Below are 23,465 nucleotides of genomic sequence, written 5' to 3' on the forward strand. Positions count from 1 at the left end.
TAAGCGCAGGTGTGGTACTGAGTCAGATGCTTTTCAGAAATCTACCTGGTTGTGTTTATCCAAAGCTTTCAGAATGTCATGTGAGAAAAGCGCAGTTTCGTTTTACATGCTTGATGTTTTCGAAATCCGTGCTGGTCGGCATTGAGTTCAACATTCCTCATTATGTTTGAGCTTAGAATATGTTCTAAGATTCAATGACAAATCAGTGCCGAGGATATTGGACACCAGTTTTGTGGATCACTTCTGTTACCCTTGTTGGCAGGTGTGACCTGTGCCTTTTTGCAAGAACTAGACACGGTTATTTGTTCGAGGGGTCTGCAACAGACAACTAACTGTGCCGCAAATTCAGGGATTCCTTTGGGGCCGGGAGATTTGTTCAATTTTAATAATTTCAACTGTTTTTCAAAACCACTGATACTAACACTTCATCTTTTCAGTAGTATGAGGATTAAATTGGGGCAAGTCTACTGGGTTTTCCTTTGTACAGGAACACCTGAAAACAGAGTTGAGCATTTCAGCCTTCATAGCAGCTTTAGTTTTACATTTTATCTGTGAGAGTGGGTTTTATATTTCTATGTAGGTTTTAGCGCATGTCCCTCTGTGTCCTCCACCCTAGTGCTTTTAAGGTGGAGATTTTAATGTGTTGCAGAGTGGCTGGCTTTCCCTTTTTATTCTCGTGGTTCGCCAGCCACTATAATCTGCTTTCATGTTTTACTCTCTTCTGTTTCTAGCGTCTCTCTGTAGTTTCCTTGTCCTCTTTTGTTCCTTTTAGTGTTCGTTACCTTACCTTTGTTCTTGTGGCTTTTTCTTTCTTTCCGTTTTGTGTTATGTGTTTCGTCCGTTGTTATTCTCACACTTGTGGACAAGGGATCGATGACCTCGTAGTGCGTTCCCTCCTCCCGCCTTTAAACCAACCGACCACAAATGAAGGTTGCTGACCTCTTGCTGGACTGCCCACTTTTAGCTGCTCTGCACCTGACTTTTAACTTTCCCAGCACCCTACCTTCCACATTGGGCGACGATGCCTCAACAGGAGCTTTAGTTTTATGTTTTATTCATGAGGGTGGGTTTTATTATTTGATCTGAGTTTTAGTGCATGTCCTTTTTCCCTCTGTGTCCTCCACCCTTGGGCTTTTAGGATGGAGGTTTTAATGTGTTGCAGAGTGGCTGGCTTCTCCTTTTTTATTCTCGTGGTCAGCCAGCCGTGGTAATCTGCTTTCTTGTTGTTAGTCTCTTTTCCCCGTTTCTTGCATATCTCTGTGGTTTTCTTGTTCTGTTTTGTCCATTGTAGTGTTTGTTGTCCTCCTGTCATTCTTCTGGTTCTTCCTTTGTACTGTTATTGTGGCGTAGGTCTTTTTTGTTTTCTTCTGTTCCTCGGGTAATTGTTCTACTGGGAACAAGGGACGGATGACCTCGCAGTTTGGTCCTTTCCTCTCCTTTTCCAACCGACCACCTGACCGACCGAGAGAAAGTGTTACCCAAACGTCCTTGCGACATTTCCGGCAGTTGTCTGGAACCTGTAATCGTTGCATTTTTGTGCAGTGTATAGACAAACAGTGTGAAAGTTGAATGTTTTGTTTTGTCGGTTGTAGTTTAAAATGAGTGCAAAATATCTGAAGTGTTACAAGGTAGTGTTCCTTATAAATCATCCAAAGCGATCAAAGCTTTCATATGGGGCAGCTGCTAAAATTTTTAAAAAGTCAAAGACATTCGTTGTGAAATGGGTCAAAATATATTTAGAGATTGGAAACATGAATGATTTACCAGAGAGAGGGCTAAGGTGCCAAACTATAATCGATAATGCAGGTAATTGGACTAACTTTTAGGTAATTGCGCAATTAGTAATAACATGTATTTTCACGTAAACATATATTTATAATAGTGTCTCATATTTCATACAGATAACAGTGTACACTTCGTTGCGGAACTGACTGTAAATGACGGTATTTATTCTCGGATAATCTGTTATGGTAACTTTTCAAAGATGATCTGTATGCTGCTGGAGTGGTTTGTAATTATTTTCCTGCTGCCTTTTTTTAAGATATAATTCCTTTCAAGAAATGAAATCACTTCATTTTCTTTTTTTAATTTTTTTTAGATGAATTATCATTAATGGTGAAATGTTCTCAATGCAGTATATTTATCTGTATCATCAATACAGAAATCAATCCCAGTTTCAATTGCAGGTTGCCTATCTAATGGCTACTGAGTAAGGCGTAAACTGAGGTGACAAAAGTCACGGGATACATCCTAATATCGTGCCGGATCTGCTTTTGCCGTGCGTGGTGCAGGAACTCGACGTGTTGCTGAGCTGTGCTGCCTCTGTGGCCATCCATTATTACAAAAGTGTGCCAGTGCAGAATTTTGTACCCGAGATGATCTCTTGATTATGTCCCGCGGATTTGTGTCAGGCGATCTGTGTGGTCAGATCGTTCACTCAAACTCTGCAGAATGTTCTTCGAGTGCACCTGGTGGCACTAGGCACTGTTATCCTGCTATTGTTATTTAGGAGCCGGAAGTGCACGAGTGGTGGGAAATGGTCTCCGAGTAGCCGAATACGAGCAGAGGACCCAGTCCATTCCGTGTGAACACGGCCCACACGTTTATACACTCACGACCGACTTGCGCGGTGCCTCGTTGGCGTTCCGATTGCCGGTGTCCTCGGTTCACTGTAACACAGTTTTCTGAAACTGAACAGGTCACACACTAAGAGGTCTATCAGTTTCCCGTCGGTCTGTGCCGAGGGACCCTTTCTCGTGAAGACACCCGTTGAGTGTGTGATGTGTAAAGTGATTTGGTGACCTCCTCCTCGGGAATTGTTCTGGACACAGTTGCCTTGCTACTAGACTGTTGCATCGTGCCTCCACTTAATTGAGATAAGTGTCAGTTCGATTAAATTGCAATCGGCCGTTGACAACCTGTAAGTGTCGGTAGAGATTTTGTAATTGTTGATAAGGGGATGTTGACACTGCTAACAGTAATGAAAGTTATACTTTCTAGCAGCAGGATGTAGATGTGTAGCAAATCATATTCCAGTGCCAATGTGTTGCTTACGGTGGAGTCAAAACGTCTGTGAAAGTCAAAACGTCTGTGAACGTTGGCCAGAGAGGAGTCAGGCGTGTGAAACAGTGTCTCATTACCAAAGTATTTGTTTTTATCTTCTCTAATAACCCTACAAATTTGTATATGTAGCTTTTTACACCCTGTCCGTGTAAATAGCTTTGAAGTCAGAATTTCATAGTAAATAGACTATTAACGTAAAACATAATATATTGTAGCATTCACTGCAGCCTCGGAAAAGCGGATGCAAAATCCGTGTGCGTTACTAAAAATGGGCTTTCTCACGGTCAGTTTATATGTTTCTTTTTTCTTTCTTTCTGTTTTGTTTTGTTTTCTTTTCTATTGTTTTTGCAAGCCATAAATAAGAAATTAGGCATACGGGCGTCTAAATATAATGCACGTACATCTGTTTTTACTGTTTTACAAAAGCAGTAACCCAGAGTTACCGTGGGACGGGAAGGCCGAGCTGGAACTATCGGGCGAGAGGATTGCCCACCTTACCATAATCGTAATACAGTTACCGTCCAGCATAGAGGGTAGTCGCATGTGAAGTGTGGGGTAATTCATTTTTTTAATTGGGACGAGCGTGCGGCAGAGGGTGGGCAGCGCAGCTTAGCCGGAAAGCCCCAGTCGGGAAAGCGACAGTGAATGGTACAGTAGGATGTATAATTTTTAAGCTTGGTGTGAGATGAACAGGCCTAACAGAGAACAGAGGCAGCACAGCTCAGTATCTATCAGGGCTAACAATGTAAGAACTTGATTATGGCTGTAGCATGTGGATGTGTAGCTATTGTCACACGTATATGTATGGGTGTAGCAGTGAAAGGGTTAAAAACCACAGCTTGTGCTATCACAGTTCTGAGAATGGTGAAATTGGCAGAATCCCCCTCCGTCACTTTGTTTCGGTACCCAGAATGTTGTCTTTGTTGTAGCGTATTAATCCTACTTTGTAGGACACTGGAGAACAAGTTTATAGAAATAAATTTGGCAGTGTTCAGGAGAAGTTGACTAATAAAAAAGAATCCCTTTTGGAGTGGTCATTGCGACTCGTCGTCACAGAGACGTGCCGCATTCGCACCCTCGCAGTCCTAGGCAATGTTATCACCTTTCTTCTCAGATCTGAGCCTACCTCTGAAGTATTAATGATCTGAATTTTTATTGGCTGCTACGCTACAAAGTACTAACTGAAACTAGTTTTGCACTAATTCCCTGCTGTTGTTGCTTTTTATCCATTGTTACTTTGGCTAAAACATTGTATTGTTTGTAATTTTTATTTTTTTTCCCATCACTACAGAGTAACAGGATTAGCCAAATGGTGTCTCATCTTGCGCCCACCAACTTCTAATTACATTGCAGTTCTTGTAACTTTTCTTTTACTTTTTCTCCCTTTTTCAGATGTCGGAGATGAAGAAAAAGCGAGAGTGAGATCAAATCTATTGAACCTGGACAGGTTTCTAGGGCCGTACCCTTTTGAAATATGGAAGAAGTGGCAGTCAATGACGAATAAAATATCTGGTTAGTTATTTTATTTTTATGCTTTGTGATACTTTAACTTGTCTTAATAGTCGTACACGTGTCCACATTCACATTGTCATTACGTACATACAGACCTGTCTAATGATCAAAAGTATTGAGAATTACGTTCTTGAGAACAACAAGCCATACCCGTGAACTGTGAACTTTAATGAGAACACCATGTCTGCTAAGGAGTCCTGTACTCTCCAGCGATGCATCTGGTTGTTTTGTACTCAAAATAAAGTTCTCATTTTCCGAGCGCGCGCGCGTGTGTGTGTGTGTGTGTGTGTGTGTGTGTGTGTGTGTGTGTGTGTGCGCGTGTGTGTGTGTGTGTGTGTGTGTGTGTGTGTGTGTGTGTGTGTGTTCGTGCGTGCGTGCGTGGGTGTGTGTGTTCTGCAGGACTTATCATCTGCTGTGAGTCTGTCGAAAATAATTTAATCCAAATGAAGCAAAATACCTTCCTTTTCTCAAGTTAGCTTTTTGGATGATTTTTATCTTTTGGCATAAAATTTTGAAAAGGAGTTTTGTAAATTTATTGGTGCGACCATTACCTACAGCAAGTACATAAAAATCGTTTCATAAATTGAAACAACTTTTTCTTGCAGTAATCTATATTCGTTTCTGCTCCAGGCACACTTCGCCTTTTATGTTGAAGTACGGTTGGAAAATTTAATGTGAAATAATACAATTTGGTTTTTATAAGGGGTGATCAAAAGGTTTGTTTAGAGGCCATACAGTCCAGAATCAGTTTGCCAATCGGGTAGAATCATTTTGAGTGTTGTGGCAATTGTCCCATTGTCGCACTAGGTCGAAGGTGCCCGTTCGGTAAAACAGCCTGTCCCGCAGTACGAAGAAATCCGTAAGTGCCTGCTGCACATCGTCCTCGACAGGAGTCTTTGACCCTTCACGGTGTGATAATTGCACGGTAAGAGATCAGGACTATAGGATGTGTGCCCGAGTGTAGGCCTCTTGTCTGTAACGGATGGGGCCAGCCTCCCAGATCGACCAGTTTCTCGCGTCACAACTGGCACAGAACTTGGCACACCATTCCACAACACTGGATTTTGACAGACGTGCTGCCCCAGACACATTCTTCGTTCTCCAGCGGATTTCTACCAGTGGCTGTACTCCGGCAACTGAGGAAAAAATAACAGCAAATTTTTCCCAGTAGGACACATCCGGTAATAGTGACACCGTAATTCACGTTTCCCCATTTACCGGAAGACACGAATGCTACACTAATCCCTCTCTTATACGTTGTTGCCGGTCGTGCTTCGTCACACGTACGCTGCACTGATGTCCTCAGGCGGACACTTTTTGATTGCCCCTTACACTAAATGACAATCCCAGAACCCAGTACCAGTTGGAGTTTGCATATATAACGGCTTACAGGGGCAACAAAAATTTAATTTTCAATATTTTGCATAATTATTCACCAAATTTAAACATTTGAAACGCTGTCATAATATTCTCATTAAGGGCTGTATAATCTTTCTGTTAAAGGCTTAAGACAGTAATACAAGTATTACGGTTAAAAGCAGTGTGTTTTTCTCGAGGCAGCACAAGTGATGTTGGGTAAATACCTGGATGTTATTAATCTGGCACTTTAGAATGAGAACATTAGTGATTGCCAACAAGCTTTATACGTAATTTGTAACCTGTACCAAACTTTTTCTTTCGATGCCCCACCCGACCTCACTCCACCGAAATTATGAGAGAAAGTAAGTTCGTCACTTATGCCATTTTCAGTGTTCACCCAGTAAAACTTCGGGATCAGAGATGACTTTTTATCTATTACTTCATTACTATTGACTAACAGTAATGACACAAATTGAGAAAAGGAGAAATACCAAAAATTGTGAAGAGTGTATGACTATCAGACTAATTACTTGTGCAGCACAAGTATTGCTGAGAGTGCTGAATAAAAGCCTACATGGCAAGTTGTATATCTGGATCAGGGAGGGACAGTTTGAATGTAGAAGTGGAGAAGGAACGAGAGACACTGTTGACCTTTTACGAATCGTAGAAGAAATACACGTGGAAAAAGGTAGAGATGTTTATGCTGTTTTTATTGACATGGAAAAAGCATTCCACAGAGTTTAATGGAACAACCTGATGGATACGTTGAAGGAGGAAGAGTAAGCATTGGAAATGAAACGTCAGGAGGAAGAATTGTCGGAAGGGGTGTCGAGATGAGGTTGTCACCTCTCCCCTATGTTGTTTGACTTATACCTGGAAGAGATGTGCTGTGATGGAAATAGAGGAGTACATATCGATGGAAAGAGAATAGAACGTATACGATTTGCCGATGACACGGTATTAATGACAGAAAATGAACGAATTGCAAATGAAATGCTAAAAGATCTGAATGACAGTCGTGTGGAATACGGAATGTGAATTGATACAGCAAAAACAGAATGTACAGTGATTGACAAAAGAGACTGGCAAATATTAAGGTAGACCGAGTTGTTACTAGCCAAGTAAGAACATTTAAATATCTCGCTAGTACGACTGGCGAAGACTCGATGTCTTCGAGAGGTGAAAATTGGCATTGCTTAGTGAAGGAGGCATTCGATTGAAAGACTAACTTATTGTGTGGCACATTAGGTAAAGGTCTGAGGAAAAAACTCGAAACTGTTTTGTGTGGAGTATGGAACTCTATGCAACAGAGATGTGGAAACTCAGATGAGAGGATGAGAAAAGGCTAGAAGCATTTGAGATGTGGACGTGGAGAACGGAGAGGATAAGCTCGATGGAAAGAATGAGTAATGAAAGAGTGTTGGAGAGGGTTGGTCACCGGAGAACACTGTTGCAGGTTATAAGAAGAATGGCGTGCGACATCTGTTAGGACAGGAATGCTTACTAACGGATCTTTTGGAAGGTCTAATTTGTGAAAGGGAAATGAGGGGAATGAGGGGATACGAGATAACAGACGACATAAAGGGAAGCTGATACTATCCAGAACTGAAGAGGATGGCAGAAGACAGGAGAACATGAAAACCTGCTTTAGGCCAGAACACTAATGATGAATGACTACCGACTCTTATTTGAACACATTTTGCAGACCATTTATATCTTTAGCTTTACCAATAGAGTGCACATCACCCACACTCTATCCAAAAGGAGCACTAAGTGACTTCCAGTGAGCTTCAAGCATAATTTCAAATCTGTTCTAAACTGTCCTTCACTCTCATAATTAATGTCAAATACTCAAACCATTAATTCATTCGTAAAGTAATCAGACGTTCGAAGCAGTTTTATTTGAGGCAGTTACATTTTTTTAAAGACTTCGAGGTTTGTATCCTGCAAACTATGAACGAAGGGCAACAGGCAGCTTCCGTATTCCTAGATTTCTGAAAAGCATTTGACACGGTGTCCACTGCAGACTGTTAACAAAGGTACGAGCGTACAGAATAGAGTCCCAGATATGACTGTGGCTCAAAAACATCCTAAGTAACATAAACCAATATGTTGTTGTCGACGGCGAGTCTTTGTCACGTGAGGATATCGTTAAGAGTGCCCCAGGGAAGTGTGATATTCTGTATATACATAAATTTTGTATTTGTGGGGATCCACAGCCTCCAGATGTTTAATAAAATTAAACATGATGCGTAGTAGGCTGTAATGCAATTTTTATTAATTGTGGGATTAGCTGATTTCGAATACTTGCTTTTGTGAGGCAGCTGTAAAACCGACATGGAAAAGCACATCATCATCTGGATACAATGTCACGCATAAATAACACTTTAAGCACCTCACATAAAGATAAGATATTAGTGCACAAATTTCTTACAACCACACGGTAACTGACAGCAGCTGGTAATTCCTTATCACAGATTTGTATTCATCCAAAGACTGTAAGACTCTCGATAGCACATACCGTAGGCACGTCACATATCATAGGCACATTACATATATTGCTGGTGTGGCAGAGTTAGTTGATGTCGTGTATAAAAATGGTCAGCAACCAAAGAAGACATTAAGTGTATACAAATGGACGTAAAATATTATATATAGTACATGGCATACCACTGGGCAAACTACATTATTTTAAACATCATATTAACAAAAATATACATGAGGTATGTACAAAATTCCATAAATATTAGCAACAGAATACTCCATCAACTTCTGGTTGAGAGCTATTTCTAGACACACACTAGCCAGACCTGACTATTTGTACAGAAAGATAACCCACAGGTTTTTTTTTTTTTTTTAAGCGACAACCAATGTGCAATGTGTGAAAAGATGGTAACAAATAGCACATGCATTATAGAATGTATTAATCAGTGTTGAGAACATGAAGTACTTCATGACTTACAGCGTGTGATAATACAGGGTGTACATAAAGTCCGGGAACACATTCAATTATTTATTGCACAAGAACTAAACATCGTACAGATGTCATACATATTGCATTTTGAAGAGAAACTCTGAAAGTTTTTTTTACAAAAATTTGATATGCAAACCACGAGTGACCCGCCAGATGTCAATGCAGTAATCGAATTCTTGCCGTACCTGTCCCAGCGTGGCATTGTCAACTGTGGCAGTCACGTCTTGTATTCTCTCTCGGAGCTCTGCGGTACGTACCCCAGATCTCGAATGTGCCCCAAAGAAAAAAGTCGCACAGAGTGAGATCTGGTGATCGGGGAGGCCATTTTGTGAAACAGCTGTCCCCATCTGCAGCACGGCTAATCCATCAGTGTGGCAGCTCCGCATTCAGGTACCCACGAACTTCACGATGAAAATGGGATGGAGCCACGTCCTGGTGAAAGGTGAATGCAGAGTCTGATTGCATTTGAGGCATCGGCCATTATTGCAACATGTCCAAGTAGGAAAATCCAGTGACAGTGCTCTCAGTGAAGAAGAATGGCTTGTATATTTTAGATGTGACAAGTCACAAAAAAAAATTTACTTTTGGGGAATCACACTCAAATTCAATGCATTTGTGTGGATGCTTTGTACCCCAGATTCGAAAATTATGCCTGTTCACTTTCCTATTAGTGTGGAAAGTGGCTTTGCCACTAACAATTAAGCAATCGACAATGCCATCCCATCCTCATTCAATTGTTGCAACTACAAACAAGACTCAAAACACTTGTTTTTGTCATCATCATTGAGTTTCCGCACTTGCTCCAATTTCTATGGTTTTGTAGACTGCTTCTATTGCAATACTTTCCACATTGTCACTGGAGCCATTTCGAGTTCACGGGATACGGAACACACCGATTTCTTTGGACTCCGTATGAATTTCTCTCGTACACGCTCCACATTCACTTCACTTACACTGGGACGTGTGCTTCTCTTTGCTGGGGACAAGCAACCTGTTGTAACGAATTTGTTGTGCCAGTGGTAAATGGCCTTCCTTGTTGGTGGCTTCTTAACCGTACTCAGTTCTAAACATCCGTTGAACAGCTGTAGCACACTTCTTTTTCTCTAACTCTTACACACAGAAAGCTCGCTCCGCACTTGGACTCGCAATGTTTGTGACTAATACTGACTATCGGCAAATTACCGAACTGTGCTGTGGTGGTATACGTGAAAAAATTTTCAGGGTTTCTCTTCAAAATGATATATGTATGATATCTGTACAATGTTTGGTTCTTATGCAATAAATAATAGAAAGTGTTCCTAAACTTTATGTACACCCTGTATTATAATGTAAATTACATCACAAAACCATGAGATCGTTTCAGCATAAAGAGAAATAATATGGGAAGCAACTGTAAATGAGGAGAAAAGCAGCCTCAAAGCAAGAGGGGCTGTTTGGTCATATAAAGTAACCATAACACCAAAATATGAAATGTGTAAAAGTCAGTAGCATACTCTTAAGGAAGAGCAGTTTGTTATTCAGCATTCACTACATCAAACATTATTGGATATGTAGGGTATCCAAAACAATGCTCCCACAGTCATGTACATGCCTCTAACATTGAGCAAAAATACAAGGTAACACATCAAATCCTTTGAGGAAAGATATGTGGTAACCAATTGCGGAGTTAAGACGGGAACAGGTATACATTATTGAATGAATGACTCATATCAAGTAAATAGATGAGCTAATACACACTACTTATTCAGAATAAAAAATGTGTCAACAAATGTAGGGAGTGGCAACAGACACACAGCACTTACAACAAGTAGTTCAATAAAAATTCTTTGTATTGCAAAATGACGTCAGAGAATAATGGTAAAAATAAGAAATTGCCAGAACTAGAAAGATTATGAGGCCACGTAAAAATGAGCATAACTCTGAAATATGAACCATAGTCCTAAACCAGAGCAGTTTGAGATCATACGTATTCAACATTACTACATCATACATTATTGGAGCCATAAAGATGCCAAAGCATTGTTCTCACTATCATATACATGACTCTAATTTTGAGCAACTACATGGAAACGTATCACATACTTTGAGGAGGAGGAGGAGGAGAGTAGTGTTTAACGTCCCGTCGACAACGAGGTCATTAGAGACGGAGCGTAAGCTCGGGTGAGGGAAGGATGGGGAAGGAAGTCGGCCGTGCTCTTTCAAAGGAACCATCCCGGCATTTGCTGGAAGCGATTTAGGGAAATCACGTAAAACCTAAATCAGAATGGCCGGAGACGGGATTGAACAGTCGTCCTCCCGAATGCGAGTCCAGTGTGCCACCTCGCTCGGTTCTACTTTGAGGAGAGATACATGGTAACCAATAGCAGAAGTAAGGAAGGAACAGGTACACGTTATTGTATTTACATTGACTGACGGATGTGCTAAGACAAACTACTTATTAAGTATAAATACGGTGTCAATAGATATAAATGTAGGGTGGGGCAGCAAACAAACAAACAACAATTGCAATACGAATTGAAGGAGCATTTGCTGTGTACACAGTGTAATAGAGATATTACAAGTATAATTTTGTCTCAATATAACATACATTATAAGCTTATACAAATTAAAAAACCCTTTGGGAGCCATTCAATGTAAATCCAAATTGTCAAGGATAAGAGCCTTAAAAAATGAAATCAGTTACACAGCAAAGGGTCTGAGGTTGCATTAAAATGCAAAAGCAACATCCAAATACAATGCAACAGAGCCTAACAGAACACCTTTTTTTAAAATTCTGCTGGAAATTCCTGCTTTTCATGAATGCATGTTCTGGATGCTTACAAAAAAGCAGTATACATTTCCATTTCTTCGTAGATGTTCACCAGTCTGCTTTAACTATTAACATGTCAAACTTCTAGTGCAAGATTTATTACTGCTACTAATATCCCTATGTTGGCTCAGTCCAGTTCCAAAATTTCTTTCCATATCTGTCATAGTATTTTCCACAGTAATCACAACTGACTGTATAAATTCCAGATTGCTCCATTACTTAAGCCTTGTGGGTATTACAGAGTAGAGATCTGCCAAATTGATTCTGTGTGTGAAAACTTATCTATAACTTTGTATTTTGGAAAGCCTTAGCTATCTCACAAGAAATGTGCCCAAAGTATGGCAACGTAGCATACTTCACTTTTTCTTTAGGGCACTCCTTTGTTAGTGTAATACTATCCACACTCTTTTCTACAGAGCTATTTTCTACTGTGCATAGCTGAAACCATTCTACTATCATAACCGTGTCCACAAGCTGTTTCCTTCAATGTGTCGAACTTTTTACTCACTTCGTTACTAAAGGCATGTTTATGTGAATCAGGATGATGTGAGTCATTATGAGTTGTAGTATTGGTTTCCGTCAGCTTATGGTGGATGCTGGGGTGCCTGCAAGACCGCTCCCTATCGCTAAGCCCTCAGGCTGCAAGTAAAGTGAACCACCAGATGTCAAATGGTTATAAGCCAGAATCAGGTGAAGTATGTCAGTTATCTCGTGTATCTCTTGCAAACTGATTTTCTGATACTTCAGTAGATCGTTGCTAATTATCTCAGTGGTTTCTGCTATTTGTACATTGGTGTACAAGTTAACTATATCAAAAGAAACAAACTTTCCCCCTACCTGTATCTCTATGTCTTTAATATGTTCAGCAACCTCAACAGAATTTTTTACTTTGTGTTTAGTCTCAACTGTGAAGTACTCTGTAATAATGGAATCTAATTTCTTGCATAACTTACAAGCTGGCCTGTCAATAGAATTTACGACCGGATGAAGAGGTATGTTATTCTGATGTAGCTTAGGTTGAACTCGCAAGTCTTGGAGCCTTAGGATTCATAACGATGCATTCTCTGCTGTCTTTACGAGAAAGTATGAAGTTGCATTGTTTAACTGCCCTTTCAATCAAAGCATTGAATCGATTAGTGGGATCACAACTGAGTTTTGCGATGTTATTGTTAGTAAAAAATTCCTCTACTTTCGTTTTATAATCCTCTTGCTTCAAAATAACCAAAGTATCCCCCTTATCTGCCTTAACTGCAATGGCCCTATTATCTTTTAACTTGTTGTTTATTCCCTGTAAAATTCTAGCCTCAAAAGCATTAGAACGTCTGTCAGTATTGTCTCACATAATCTGCCTTTCAATACTTTTTGCTGCTTTACAAGCGATGATGTTGTACTCGTACCCGACACCTGAGCCGTATCTACTGCCACTTTGGTATTAGCAATTATATTTTTAATTTTGTTATTGCGTAGCTTTGGTTTAACATAGAACTTCAACCACCTTCCCAAAACTGTTATCACCTCAGTGGAGAATGTTATATTGGAAAAGTTGAAAGACCTGAGCTTCTCACCAGTCTTAACCTCATTACTACTTGTCTGAACCAATTTATGTAACTTATTACTTTAGCTTTCTCCAATATTGTCACTTACATAATGTGCATGATTCTGAAATGCAACATAAATCCCATTGAACTGTAAGGGTGACAAAATCTTGCTCACTTTCATATGTGCTAAGTACAGACTATGTTTCAATGCGACTTTCTGTTTATATTTATCCTGTAGCTCATATCTGACCTAATTTTTTTTACTATAGAACTTCACGTGCATGCCTGCTGTTGATTTGCATTTTATTTTTACGTTTACACACCTCTGTATCACCTCCTGCAGACAATTTTTAGTAAACCGTATACATTCGTGTAGCTTCAGCATCTTTATCCAAATGTATTGGTATTTAATTACAGAAACCCATATTGTACTAGGCAAAGTCCTTAAAATTTTGCATTCGGGAGGACGACGGTTCAATCCCGTCTCCAGCCATCCTGATTTAGGTGTTCCATGATTTCCCTAAATTGTTTCAGGCAAATGCCGGGATGGTTCCTTTGAAAGGGCACGGCCGATTTCCTTCCCAATCCTTCCCTCACCCGAGCTTGTGCTCCGTCTCTAATTACCTCATTGTCGACATGATGTTAAACACTAACCACCACCACCACCTTAAAATTTTGTATTTGTGGGGATCCAGAGCCTCCCGATGTTTAATAAAATTAAACACAGTACGTAGTAGGCTGTCGTGCGATTTTTATTTAATCGTGCGATTTTTATTTAATCGTGCGATTTTTATTTAATCGTGCGATTTTTATTTAATCGTGCGATTTTTATTTAATCGTGCGATTTTTATTTAATCGTGCGATTTTTATTTAATCGTGCGATTAGCTAATTTTGACTGCTTGGCACAGTCGAGCACCTGTAAAACCAATTTCGGAAAGCACTACATTGTCTGCATACAATGCCATGTATAAATAGCACTAAATATCTCACATTAAGATAAAATATTAGTGCACAAATTTCTTACAACCACATGGTAACTGACAACAGCTGGTAATATGTTGTCACAGATTCGTATTCATCCAAAACTTTAAGACTCTCGATTGCATGTACCATAGGCACGTCGTATATATTGTCGGAGTGTCAGACTTAGTTGATGTCGCGTACACAATCAATCAGTGACCACAGCATACATTATGGACATAAAGTACTATATACAGTGCATAGCATATCCCTGGGCAAACTGCATTATTTTAAATGTCATATTAACAAAAATATACATGAGGTAAGTACAAAATTCCACAAATAATAGAAATAGAGTACTCCACAAACTGCTGGCATACCAGGTATAACAACTGCCTTATATCGTAAGTCATCAGTGTCTGAAAGCTATTTCTAGACATACAGAAGCCAGACCAGGCTATTTGTATGGAAAGATAACCCAGAGATTTTTTTTTAAGTAACAACCAATATGCAGTGCATGAAAGGGTGTTAACCGAATGTCACCCGCATTATAAAATGTATCGAACGGTATGGTAACGTCAAGTACTTTGTGACTTATAGTGCGTGATATCATCATAAAACAAAATACATTAAAAACCGTGTCATTGGTTCAATATAAAAAAAATAATGTGGGGAAAAAACTCAAAACAGGAAGGAATATGTGGCCACTTACAGTAACCATAACACAAAAATATAAAATGTGTAAAAATCAATATCATGCTCCTAAAGGAGGAGCAATTCGTTACTCAACATTCACTTACATCAAACATTATTGGATATGTAGGGTTTCCAAAATGATGTTCTCACAATAATATCCACGCCTCTAGTATTGAGCAAATACATGGTAACGCATCACATTCTTTGAGGAAAGATATATGGTAACCGATAGCAGAATTAAGACGGGAACAGGTATACATTATTGAATGACGCATGTCGAGTAGACAGCTGAGCTAATACACGCTACTTATTCAGAATAAGAAAAGTGTCAAGAATTGTAAAATGTAGGGATGGGCAGGAAACACCCAATACTTGCAACAATAAGTGTGGGAGCCACCACTGGGTACACAATATAAGGTATTCTGTTGTCATTATATACATTCCACTATAAAATTGTAAAACACTTGCAAAAACATTTTGTATTGTGTACCCAGAGGTGGCTCCCACACATATTGTTCAGTGATGTGTAGGAGATGACTTACACAAAATTTCTGGTTGGTGTGATGAGTGGTAGCTAGTGCTAAACATTGAAAACTGTAATTTAATGCAGTTCAGTAGGAAAAACAGACCTGTATTGTTTGAGTACAGCATTATTAGTGTGGTGCTAGACAGTCACGTTCACTAAATATTTTTGTAGAAATTAAAAACAGCCCATCAGTTGCAAATTGGGAGGTGTATTTAAATCCCTTTACCACGGTTTCAATGTTTATAAAAACGTCTTCTTCAGAAGGAAAATACGGGCAACCTATACGAGTTAATTTGCTTAGTGTGTCCATATTTTCCTGCTGAAGACGATGTTTTTGAAACAGTGGTAAAGTTCGCAATTGATTAGATGTTCGCAGGAGAGCTTCTGTAAAGTTTGGAAGGTAGGAGACGAGATACTGGCAGAAGTAAAGCTGTGAGGACCGGGTGTGAGTCGTGCTTCGGTAGCTCAGATGGTAGAGCACTTGGCCACGAAAGGCAAAGGTCCCGAGTTCGAGTCTCGGTCGGGCACACAGTTTTAATCTGCCAGGAAGTTTCATATCAACGCACACTCCGCTGCAGAGTGAAAATTTCATTCTGGAAACATCCCCCAGGCTGTGGCTAAGCCATGTCTCCGCAATATCCTTTCTTTCAGGAGTGCTAGTTCTGCAAGGTTCGCAGGAGAGCTTCTGTAAAGTTTGGAAGGTAGGACACGAGATACTGGCAGAAGTAAAGCTGTGAGGACCGGGCGTGCGTCATGCTTCGTTATCTCAGATGGTAGAGCACTTGCCCGCGAAAGGCAAAGGTCCCGAGTTCGAGTCTCGGTCGGGCACACAGTTTTAATCTGCCAGGAAGTTTCATATCAATGCACACTCTGCTGCAGAGTGAAAATCTCATTCTAGATGTTTATTATTTGTACAAGATGATTTCGTGCTACAGGTGCTGCTCCAACCACGTACAAAACCTTAAAATTTATTAAATGTCTAGCTGCTACACAGTAAAGTGATACGAAATTGAATGAGCGTGTAAGCCATAAATAAATAAATAAATAAATAAATAAGGATTGTGAGAGTGAATAAAAATGCTCAAATTCATATTACTGGGAGGATTTTAGGAAAACGTGGCTTGTGTGTATACGAGACTGCACGTAGGACACTAGTACAACCCATTCTCGAGTAGGCCAACCGATTGAGTGTACGGGATCTGCGGCAGGTCGGATTAAACGGAGACATCGAAACAGTTCGGAGCCGGGCTGCTAGATTTGTTACCGGTAGGTTTCAACAACACACGAGGCAACTAAAAGGAGTCCCTCCCCCTCAAGGGGATAGTTTGCACCTGCGTCCGGAGACGGACGGTTCAATGACTTACATTTGTGGTCATTTTGGTTTTTCGCTTATTCTGGTTTCTTCCTTCCTTTGTTTGTTTCCTTTCTTTGTCCTTCTCCGTTTCTCACTGTATATTCCTTACTTTTTACCTTGCCTTCTTGTCCACCCTATGGTCTCCGCCTCGGCGTTTGAGACAGTCTGTCCTTTCTCTCTCTCTCCCTCTCCCCCTTTTTTTTCCTATTCTTCTTTCCTCCCTGTGCATGCCTGAAGGCTGACACACGCGTTCGCACGCGTAACTGGTGACGGGGTAACTTTATAATTCCTCGCCCTGGGTAGACAAGTAAGGCACGCACGTACCCCCTGGTAAAGGCCAGGCCCAGGGAGGGGTGATTGCCTGAGCTGACACCTTCCGACTGTGCCGATTGGTCCCTCCGTCCGTTTCTCGGGAGGTGTGACCTGAGGTGTAAACATTCACCTAAGGCGGGAGTGTCCTCTGAGAGGGTCTCCACAAGGAAGGAGCGCACCATCAGAGACGCTGGCAATCATGGGATTCCTCCGCAATTGATTTCTCTTCTTCTCTCTCAACTTCTGCCTAAAAATGGAAACTTGACCAGCCACCAGTGACAAAAGTACTACCGCCTGCTCCAAAGTTCCTCGTAGTTTCTAGATCTGAGGACGGACAGGATTTTTCATCTGTCAACCCTTTCATTATTCAGAAGGGCATAGATGCCATTGCCGGACCTGTCAAGTCTTGTACCAGGATGCGTAACGGTACCTTGTTGTTGGAAACTGAGAGCACCTTTCAGGCACAAAAACTGCTTCGGGCCACACTCCTGTACACGTTCCCTGTCCGGGTGGAGGCTCACCGCACTTTGAATTCGTCACGTGGTGTGGTATATACTAGATCACTCCACGGATTGATTGACGAGGAGATTCAGTCTTTCCTCGCTGAGCAGGGTGTGATGGCTGTCTATAGGGTCATGAAAAAGGTCGGCAATGACCTTGTACCGACCCGGACACTTTTCTTGACCTTTGATATTGTTCAGCTGCTGTCGTGCATCAAAGTGGGCTACGGGATTATTTCTGTTTGCCCCTATGTCTCGACACCTACGTGCTGCTACCAGTGTCAGCATTTTAATCACACCCGCCAGTCTTGTTCCAATGCGGTTAAATGCGTCACTTGTGGCAGGGACGCCCATGAGGGTGACTGTCCACCCCCGTCTCGTCATTGCGTGAACTGTCAGGGTGACCATGCAGTGTCCTCCCGCGACTGTCCCATCTACAAGGATGAACGCTGTATACAGGAAATTCGGGTCAAAGAGAAAGTGTCCACCTCGGCTGCTCGCAAGCTATTTGCTAGTAGGAATCCCACGCAGCTCCCAGCAGGGAAATACAGTACCGTCCTCGCCTCTCCTCGGCCTACCAGGGGGGTGACGACGTAGACGTGCGATCTGACCTTTAGTGCTATGGTCGTCCGTTCGGCCAGTGCTAAGATCGCCCGGTCAACGTCTCCTCTTCCTCCCGTCACCCCTAAGACACGAGCACCTTCATCAGCCTCTGCCAAAACTAAGACTCAGAAATCAGATACACGGGCCTTCAAGAAGGAACCGTCCCGTGAAGACTTCCTACGTACCCCGAACTCCCAGCCATCGACCAGTACTTCGACTAAACAACCTTCCAAGAAGGAGAACTTTGCTGCTACGCTTGCACTGTCCGCTCGTAGTATCTCTCCAGGAAACGGAGCTCTGGCCATGTGATCGTATTGACTTGGCACACAATACCTCTGTGCGTTTTGACCTACCCCCTGTGGTAGGTATTCCGGCTTATGGAGGGGTTATGTTGCTGGTCCGGGATGATGTTTACTACGATCCCATCACATTGCACACCGATCTGCAGGCGGTTGCCATCCGAATTACTCTCCCCACTTTCACATTTTCCATTTGTACTGTTTACACTCTATCGTCGTCTGCCGTTACCAGGGCAGACATGGTGCAAATTATTGCTCAGCTACCTGCACCATGTTTGTTGACTGGAGACTTCAATGCCCACCACCCCCTTTGGGGCTCTCCAGCATCCTGCCCGAGGGGCTCCCTGTTAGCAGACCTTTCCAACCACCTCAATCTTGTCTGCCTCAAAACTGGCGCCCCTACTTTTCTTTCGGACACAACTCACGCCTATTCCCATTTAGACCTCTCTATATGTACTACCCAACTTGCATGCCGGTTTGAGTGGTATGCTCTTTCTGATACGTATTCGAGCGACCACTTCCCTTGTGTTATCCATTTCCTTCATCATACCCCCTCTCCGTGCTCAACTAGTTGGAACATCTCCAATGGAGACTGGGGGCTCTTCTCTTCCAGGGTGACCTTTCAGGATCAAACCTTCACAAGCTGCGGTAGTCAGGTTGCACACCTCACGGAAGTCATTCTCACTGCTGCCGAATATTCCATCCCTCATACCACTTCTTCTCCACGTCGCGTACCGGTCCACTGGTGGACCGCAGCATGTAGAGACGCTTTACGTGCCCGTTGAGGTGCTTTACACACCTTTAAACGCCACCCTATGGTGGCGAATTGTATCAGTTATAAACGATTACGTGCTCAGTGTCGTCATGTTATTAAAGAAAGCAAGAAAGCCAGCTGGGCTGCTTTCACAAGCACCTTCAACAGTTTTACTCCTCCTTCTGTTGTCTGGGGTAGCCTGCGCTGGCTATCTGGCACTAAGGTCCACTCACCAGTTTCTGCCTTGACGGTCGCGAATGATGTCCTTGTGGCCCCTGAGGATGTCTCCGATGCCTTCGGCCGCTTTTTCGCAGAGGTTTCGAGCTCCGCTCATTATCACCCTGCCTTCCTCCCCCGCAAACAGGCAGAGAAGGCTAGGCCACCTAACTTCCGCTCCTCGAATCGTGAAAGTTATAATGCCCCATTCACCGTGCGGGAACTCTGAAGTGCACTTGCCCGGTCACGGTCCTCCTCTCCGGGGCCCGATTCTATTCGTGTTCAGATGCTGAAGAACCTTTCTCCTGTGGGTAAAGGTTTTCTTCTTCGTACTTATAATCGCATCTGGATTGAGGGTCATGTCCCACATGCTGGCACGAATCTTTTGTTCCGGTTCCTAAGCCGGGGAAGGACAAGCACTTGCCTTCCAGTTATCGACCCATTTCCCCTACCAGCTGTGTCTGTAAGGTGATGGAATGAATGGTTAACTCTCGTTTGGTTTGTCCGCTCGAATCTCGGCGGCTACTTACCGATGTACAATGTGGATTTCGTAGGTGCCGCTCTGCTGTTGACCATCTGGTTACCGTGTCGACCTTAATTATGAATAACTTCTTGCAGAAGCGCCAGACAGTGGCTGTGTTCTTTGATTTGGAGAAGGCTTACGACACCTGTTGGAGGGCGGGCATTCTGCACGCCATGCATACATGTGGCCTTTGCGATCGTCTCCCTCTTTTTATTCGTGCCTTTTTAATGGATCGACAGTTCAGGGTATGTGTGTGTTCTGTCCTCTCCGACGCCTTTCACCAGGAGAATGAGGTGCCACAGGGCTCGGTTTTGAGCATTGCTCTCTTCGCCATAGCGATCAATCCAATAATGGATTGCCTCCCAGCTGATATATCAGGCTCCCTTTTCGTGGACGATTTTACCATCTACTGCAGCACGCAGTGTACATGTTTCTGGAGCGCTGTCTTCAGCGTTGTCTTGACCGTCTTTACTCCTGGAGTGTCGCCAATGGCTTCCGTTTTTCTGCCGAGAAGACGGTCCGTATTAACTTCTGGCGCTACAAAGAGTTTCTCCCACTGTCCTTCCATCTCGGTCCCACTGATCTCTCATTTGAGGAGACAACAAAATTTTTAGGTCCTACATTTGACAGGAAACTTAGCTGGTCTCCACATGTGTCGTATTTGGCTGCCCGTTGTACCCGTTCCCTAAATGTCCTCCGTGTTCTCAGCGGAACATCGTGGGGAGCGGATTGAACTGTCCTACTTCGTCTATATTGGTCGATCGTCTGCTCAAAGCTGGTTTATGGGAACTTTGTATACTCCTCTGCATGACCCAGGAGCAGCTGCTTGTGTTCTTCGTTTTATCCACTTGACAAACCTGTCTAAGGACATTTGATTATACTGTTTTCTTTTAATCCCTTGCCTGTTAATGTGCCTTTTATAGTGTTGTCCTTTTTAGTTGCTGTTTTAACCTTGTGCCTCACAGTGCATTCATAATTTAGTCTGGGCGCTAATGACCACTGTAGTTGTACGCCCTAAAACCACAAAAAAAAAAAAAAAAAACCGCGAGTATTACGGAGATGCTTTGGGAACATAAATGTGAATCCCTGAGGAGAAGACAGTGTTGTTTTCGACTGACACTACTGAAAAAATGAAGAGAACTATTGTTTGAAGCTGACCAGAGAACAATTCTACTGCCTCCGACATACATTTTGTGTAAGGACTGTGAAGATAAGTTTGAGAAATTAGGGCTCGTCCGGAGGCTTACGGAGTGTCTTTTTTCCGCGGGTCTGTTTGCGAGTGGAAGAGAAAAGGAAGTGACGAGTGGTGGTAGGGGGTACCCTCCACCGTGCATTGTACGGTGGCCTGCAGAGTATATATGTAGTTGCAGAAGTACATATAAGTTCTGCCGACCCCTAAAAATTATGCCCATCCGAATCGTAAGCGTGCGCCTACTGACAGCTTTCTCTCCCCCGACAGCACGGCTGGCAGAGAGGCTGATGCCCGAGTGCGGGCAAGTGCGGTCCGCCCCAGAGATGGCGCCCATGCCGTCCGACGGAGACGGAGACGGAGACGGAGCGGAGGAGGGTCGGCGGGGAAGGCGGAGCGGCGCGACGGCAGAGGAGCGGGAGGAGCGGCTGCTGCCCGCGCTGCGGCCGCTGCCCGGCACCGCGCCGCGCCTCACCCCGCTCCCGCTGCAGGGCTGGCCGCGGGGCGCCACGCCCGCCGAGGTGACTCCGCCATTGTTTTGTCTGTTGCTTAGCTGTATTCTGTATGACCCTCGTCCGACTTCTGTATCGATTTCCTTTTCTAGAAAGTGATAACAGTAGATTGTAGCTCTGTAGAGCATCACATTTTCTGTTCCGGGAGCTTTCCCGTACTCGGAATGCGATTTGTGCATTTATTTGCCAGCTAATACAAATCTGTGTTATGTTCTATCACACACTGCCATTATCGTGGACTGACGAGACGTGTACTGGTAATATGTTACTGTCAGGAGAGCGCTGAGGAAGCGTAATAGGACCACTCTCGTTCTCTATATACGTAAATACTCTGACAGGTAGGGCCAGAACCAGTGTACGACTGCTGCTTACGGTGTCGGAGTCTGCAGAAAAATGTTCTCTTTGAATAGCTGTAGGACGATAAAAGACGACTCGGACAGAATTTCTATTTTGTGTAACGAATAGCAGTTTATTCTAAATGTACAATCGTCTAACCTAATGCAGACGCGTAGGAGAAACAGTCGTGTAATATTCGATTAAAGTATTAGCTGTGTGCTGCCGGACACAGTCGAGTCAATTAAATATGTAGGTAAAATGTTATAGAATGACACAAAATGGAACGAGCGGGAAAGGTCAGTAGCGGTGAATGTGAAAGGTCCGTTACGATTTATTTTTGGAATTCTAGGTATGTGTAGCTCACTTATAAAGGTGACCACTTATATAACAGTTCTGTGACCCCCTGTCAGGTATCGGTGACGTGCTCCGAATCGTCGCGAGGTCGTATTAAAAGAAGCAGTTGCGAGGCAGCCCCTAGATTTTTAAATTGTAGGTTCCGTCGACGTGCGAACATTATCGAAATGTCCCGTAGACTCGAATGGGCATTCGTCGAGGGAAGATAATGTTCTTTTCACGAAACGCTATTGTGGAAGGCTGCAGTGTGAGTCTGCTGCTTCTGCTGACTTACATCTTCCGTAAGGACCGCAGTGACGAAATAAGAGAAATTAGGGTTCGCCGTGAGGCTTAAAGACCGTTGTTTTTCCCTCGTTCTGTTTGTAGGTGGAACGGGAAATGGAATGACTAGTAGTGGTACGAAGTATCGTCCACTGCACACCGTATGGGAGGTTTCAGAGGGCGCACCAACAGTAGAAAGTTTTTTTGTTACCAACCACTCTCACTAAATGCAAATATTGGCCTAGCATCTTGGAGACCATACGTATGTCTAACCCTCACCCTCCTTATTTCAATCCAAGCACTGCTCCCCACCTCCCATTCCTTCCATTTCTGTCATCTCCACCCTCTAGAATTGTGGATTTTATTCTCCAATGTCTTTCAGAATGATATATCATTGTGTCCCTTCTCTTTGTTGGTGTTTTCCACACATTTATTTCTTTGGTGATTCTGTGGAGTACCGTGTCATTTCTTATTTGTTCTACTTTGTTTTCAAACTCCTTTTATTGCACCACACCTCAGACAGCTCGATTCTGTTCTTTTCCTGTTTCTGCCTAGCCCATGATTCACTTCTGTAACATCTAAATTCTGTTATTGAAAAATTCTGATATTTCAGTAGTGTTTTCTAAATGTTGGCCTTTTTACTAATTTGCTCCGTTAAATTTCGATGGAATAAGAGTGAGTACATTAAGCGGTATTGTGTTACTTTGCTGTTAACTCAGCGTAAGATTAATTTTCTGCGATTCCCGGTCTCACGTTCACTCGGTGCTCGTCCGTCGGCGTTCCTTATCCTGTCGGGACGTGTGCGACACAACGA

The 23,465-nt window shown here is 42.7% G+C and overlaps 1 protein-coding gene across 2 annotated transcripts in view; it reads left to right on the forward strand.

Moving 5' to 3' along the window:
• The window catches only part of LOC124718855 (protein AAR2 homolog), a 115,069-nt gene that overhangs the window by 67,855 nt on the left and 23,749 nt on the right, over window positions 1-23,465 (forward strand). For both annotated transcript variants that reach the window (XM_047244480.1, XM_047244479.1), the window contains exons 3-4: window positions 4,456-4,575; window positions 21,459-21,709. In XM_047244480.1, the coding sequence (XP_047100436.1) occupies window positions 4,456-4,575; window positions 21,459-21,709 (371 nt within the window). The remainder of the gene's footprint in view (window positions 1-4,455; window positions 4,576-21,458; window positions 21,710-23,465) is intronic.

The sequence above is a fragment of the Schistocerca piceifrons genome, chromosome 10 (genome assembly GCF_021461385.2).
Source record: "Schistocerca piceifrons isolate TAMUIC-IGC-003096 chromosome 10, iqSchPice1.1, whole genome shotgun sequence".
In the NCBI taxonomy this organism is placed as follows: domain Eukaryota; kingdom Metazoa; phylum Arthropoda; class Insecta; order Orthoptera; family Acrididae; genus Schistocerca; species Schistocerca piceifrons.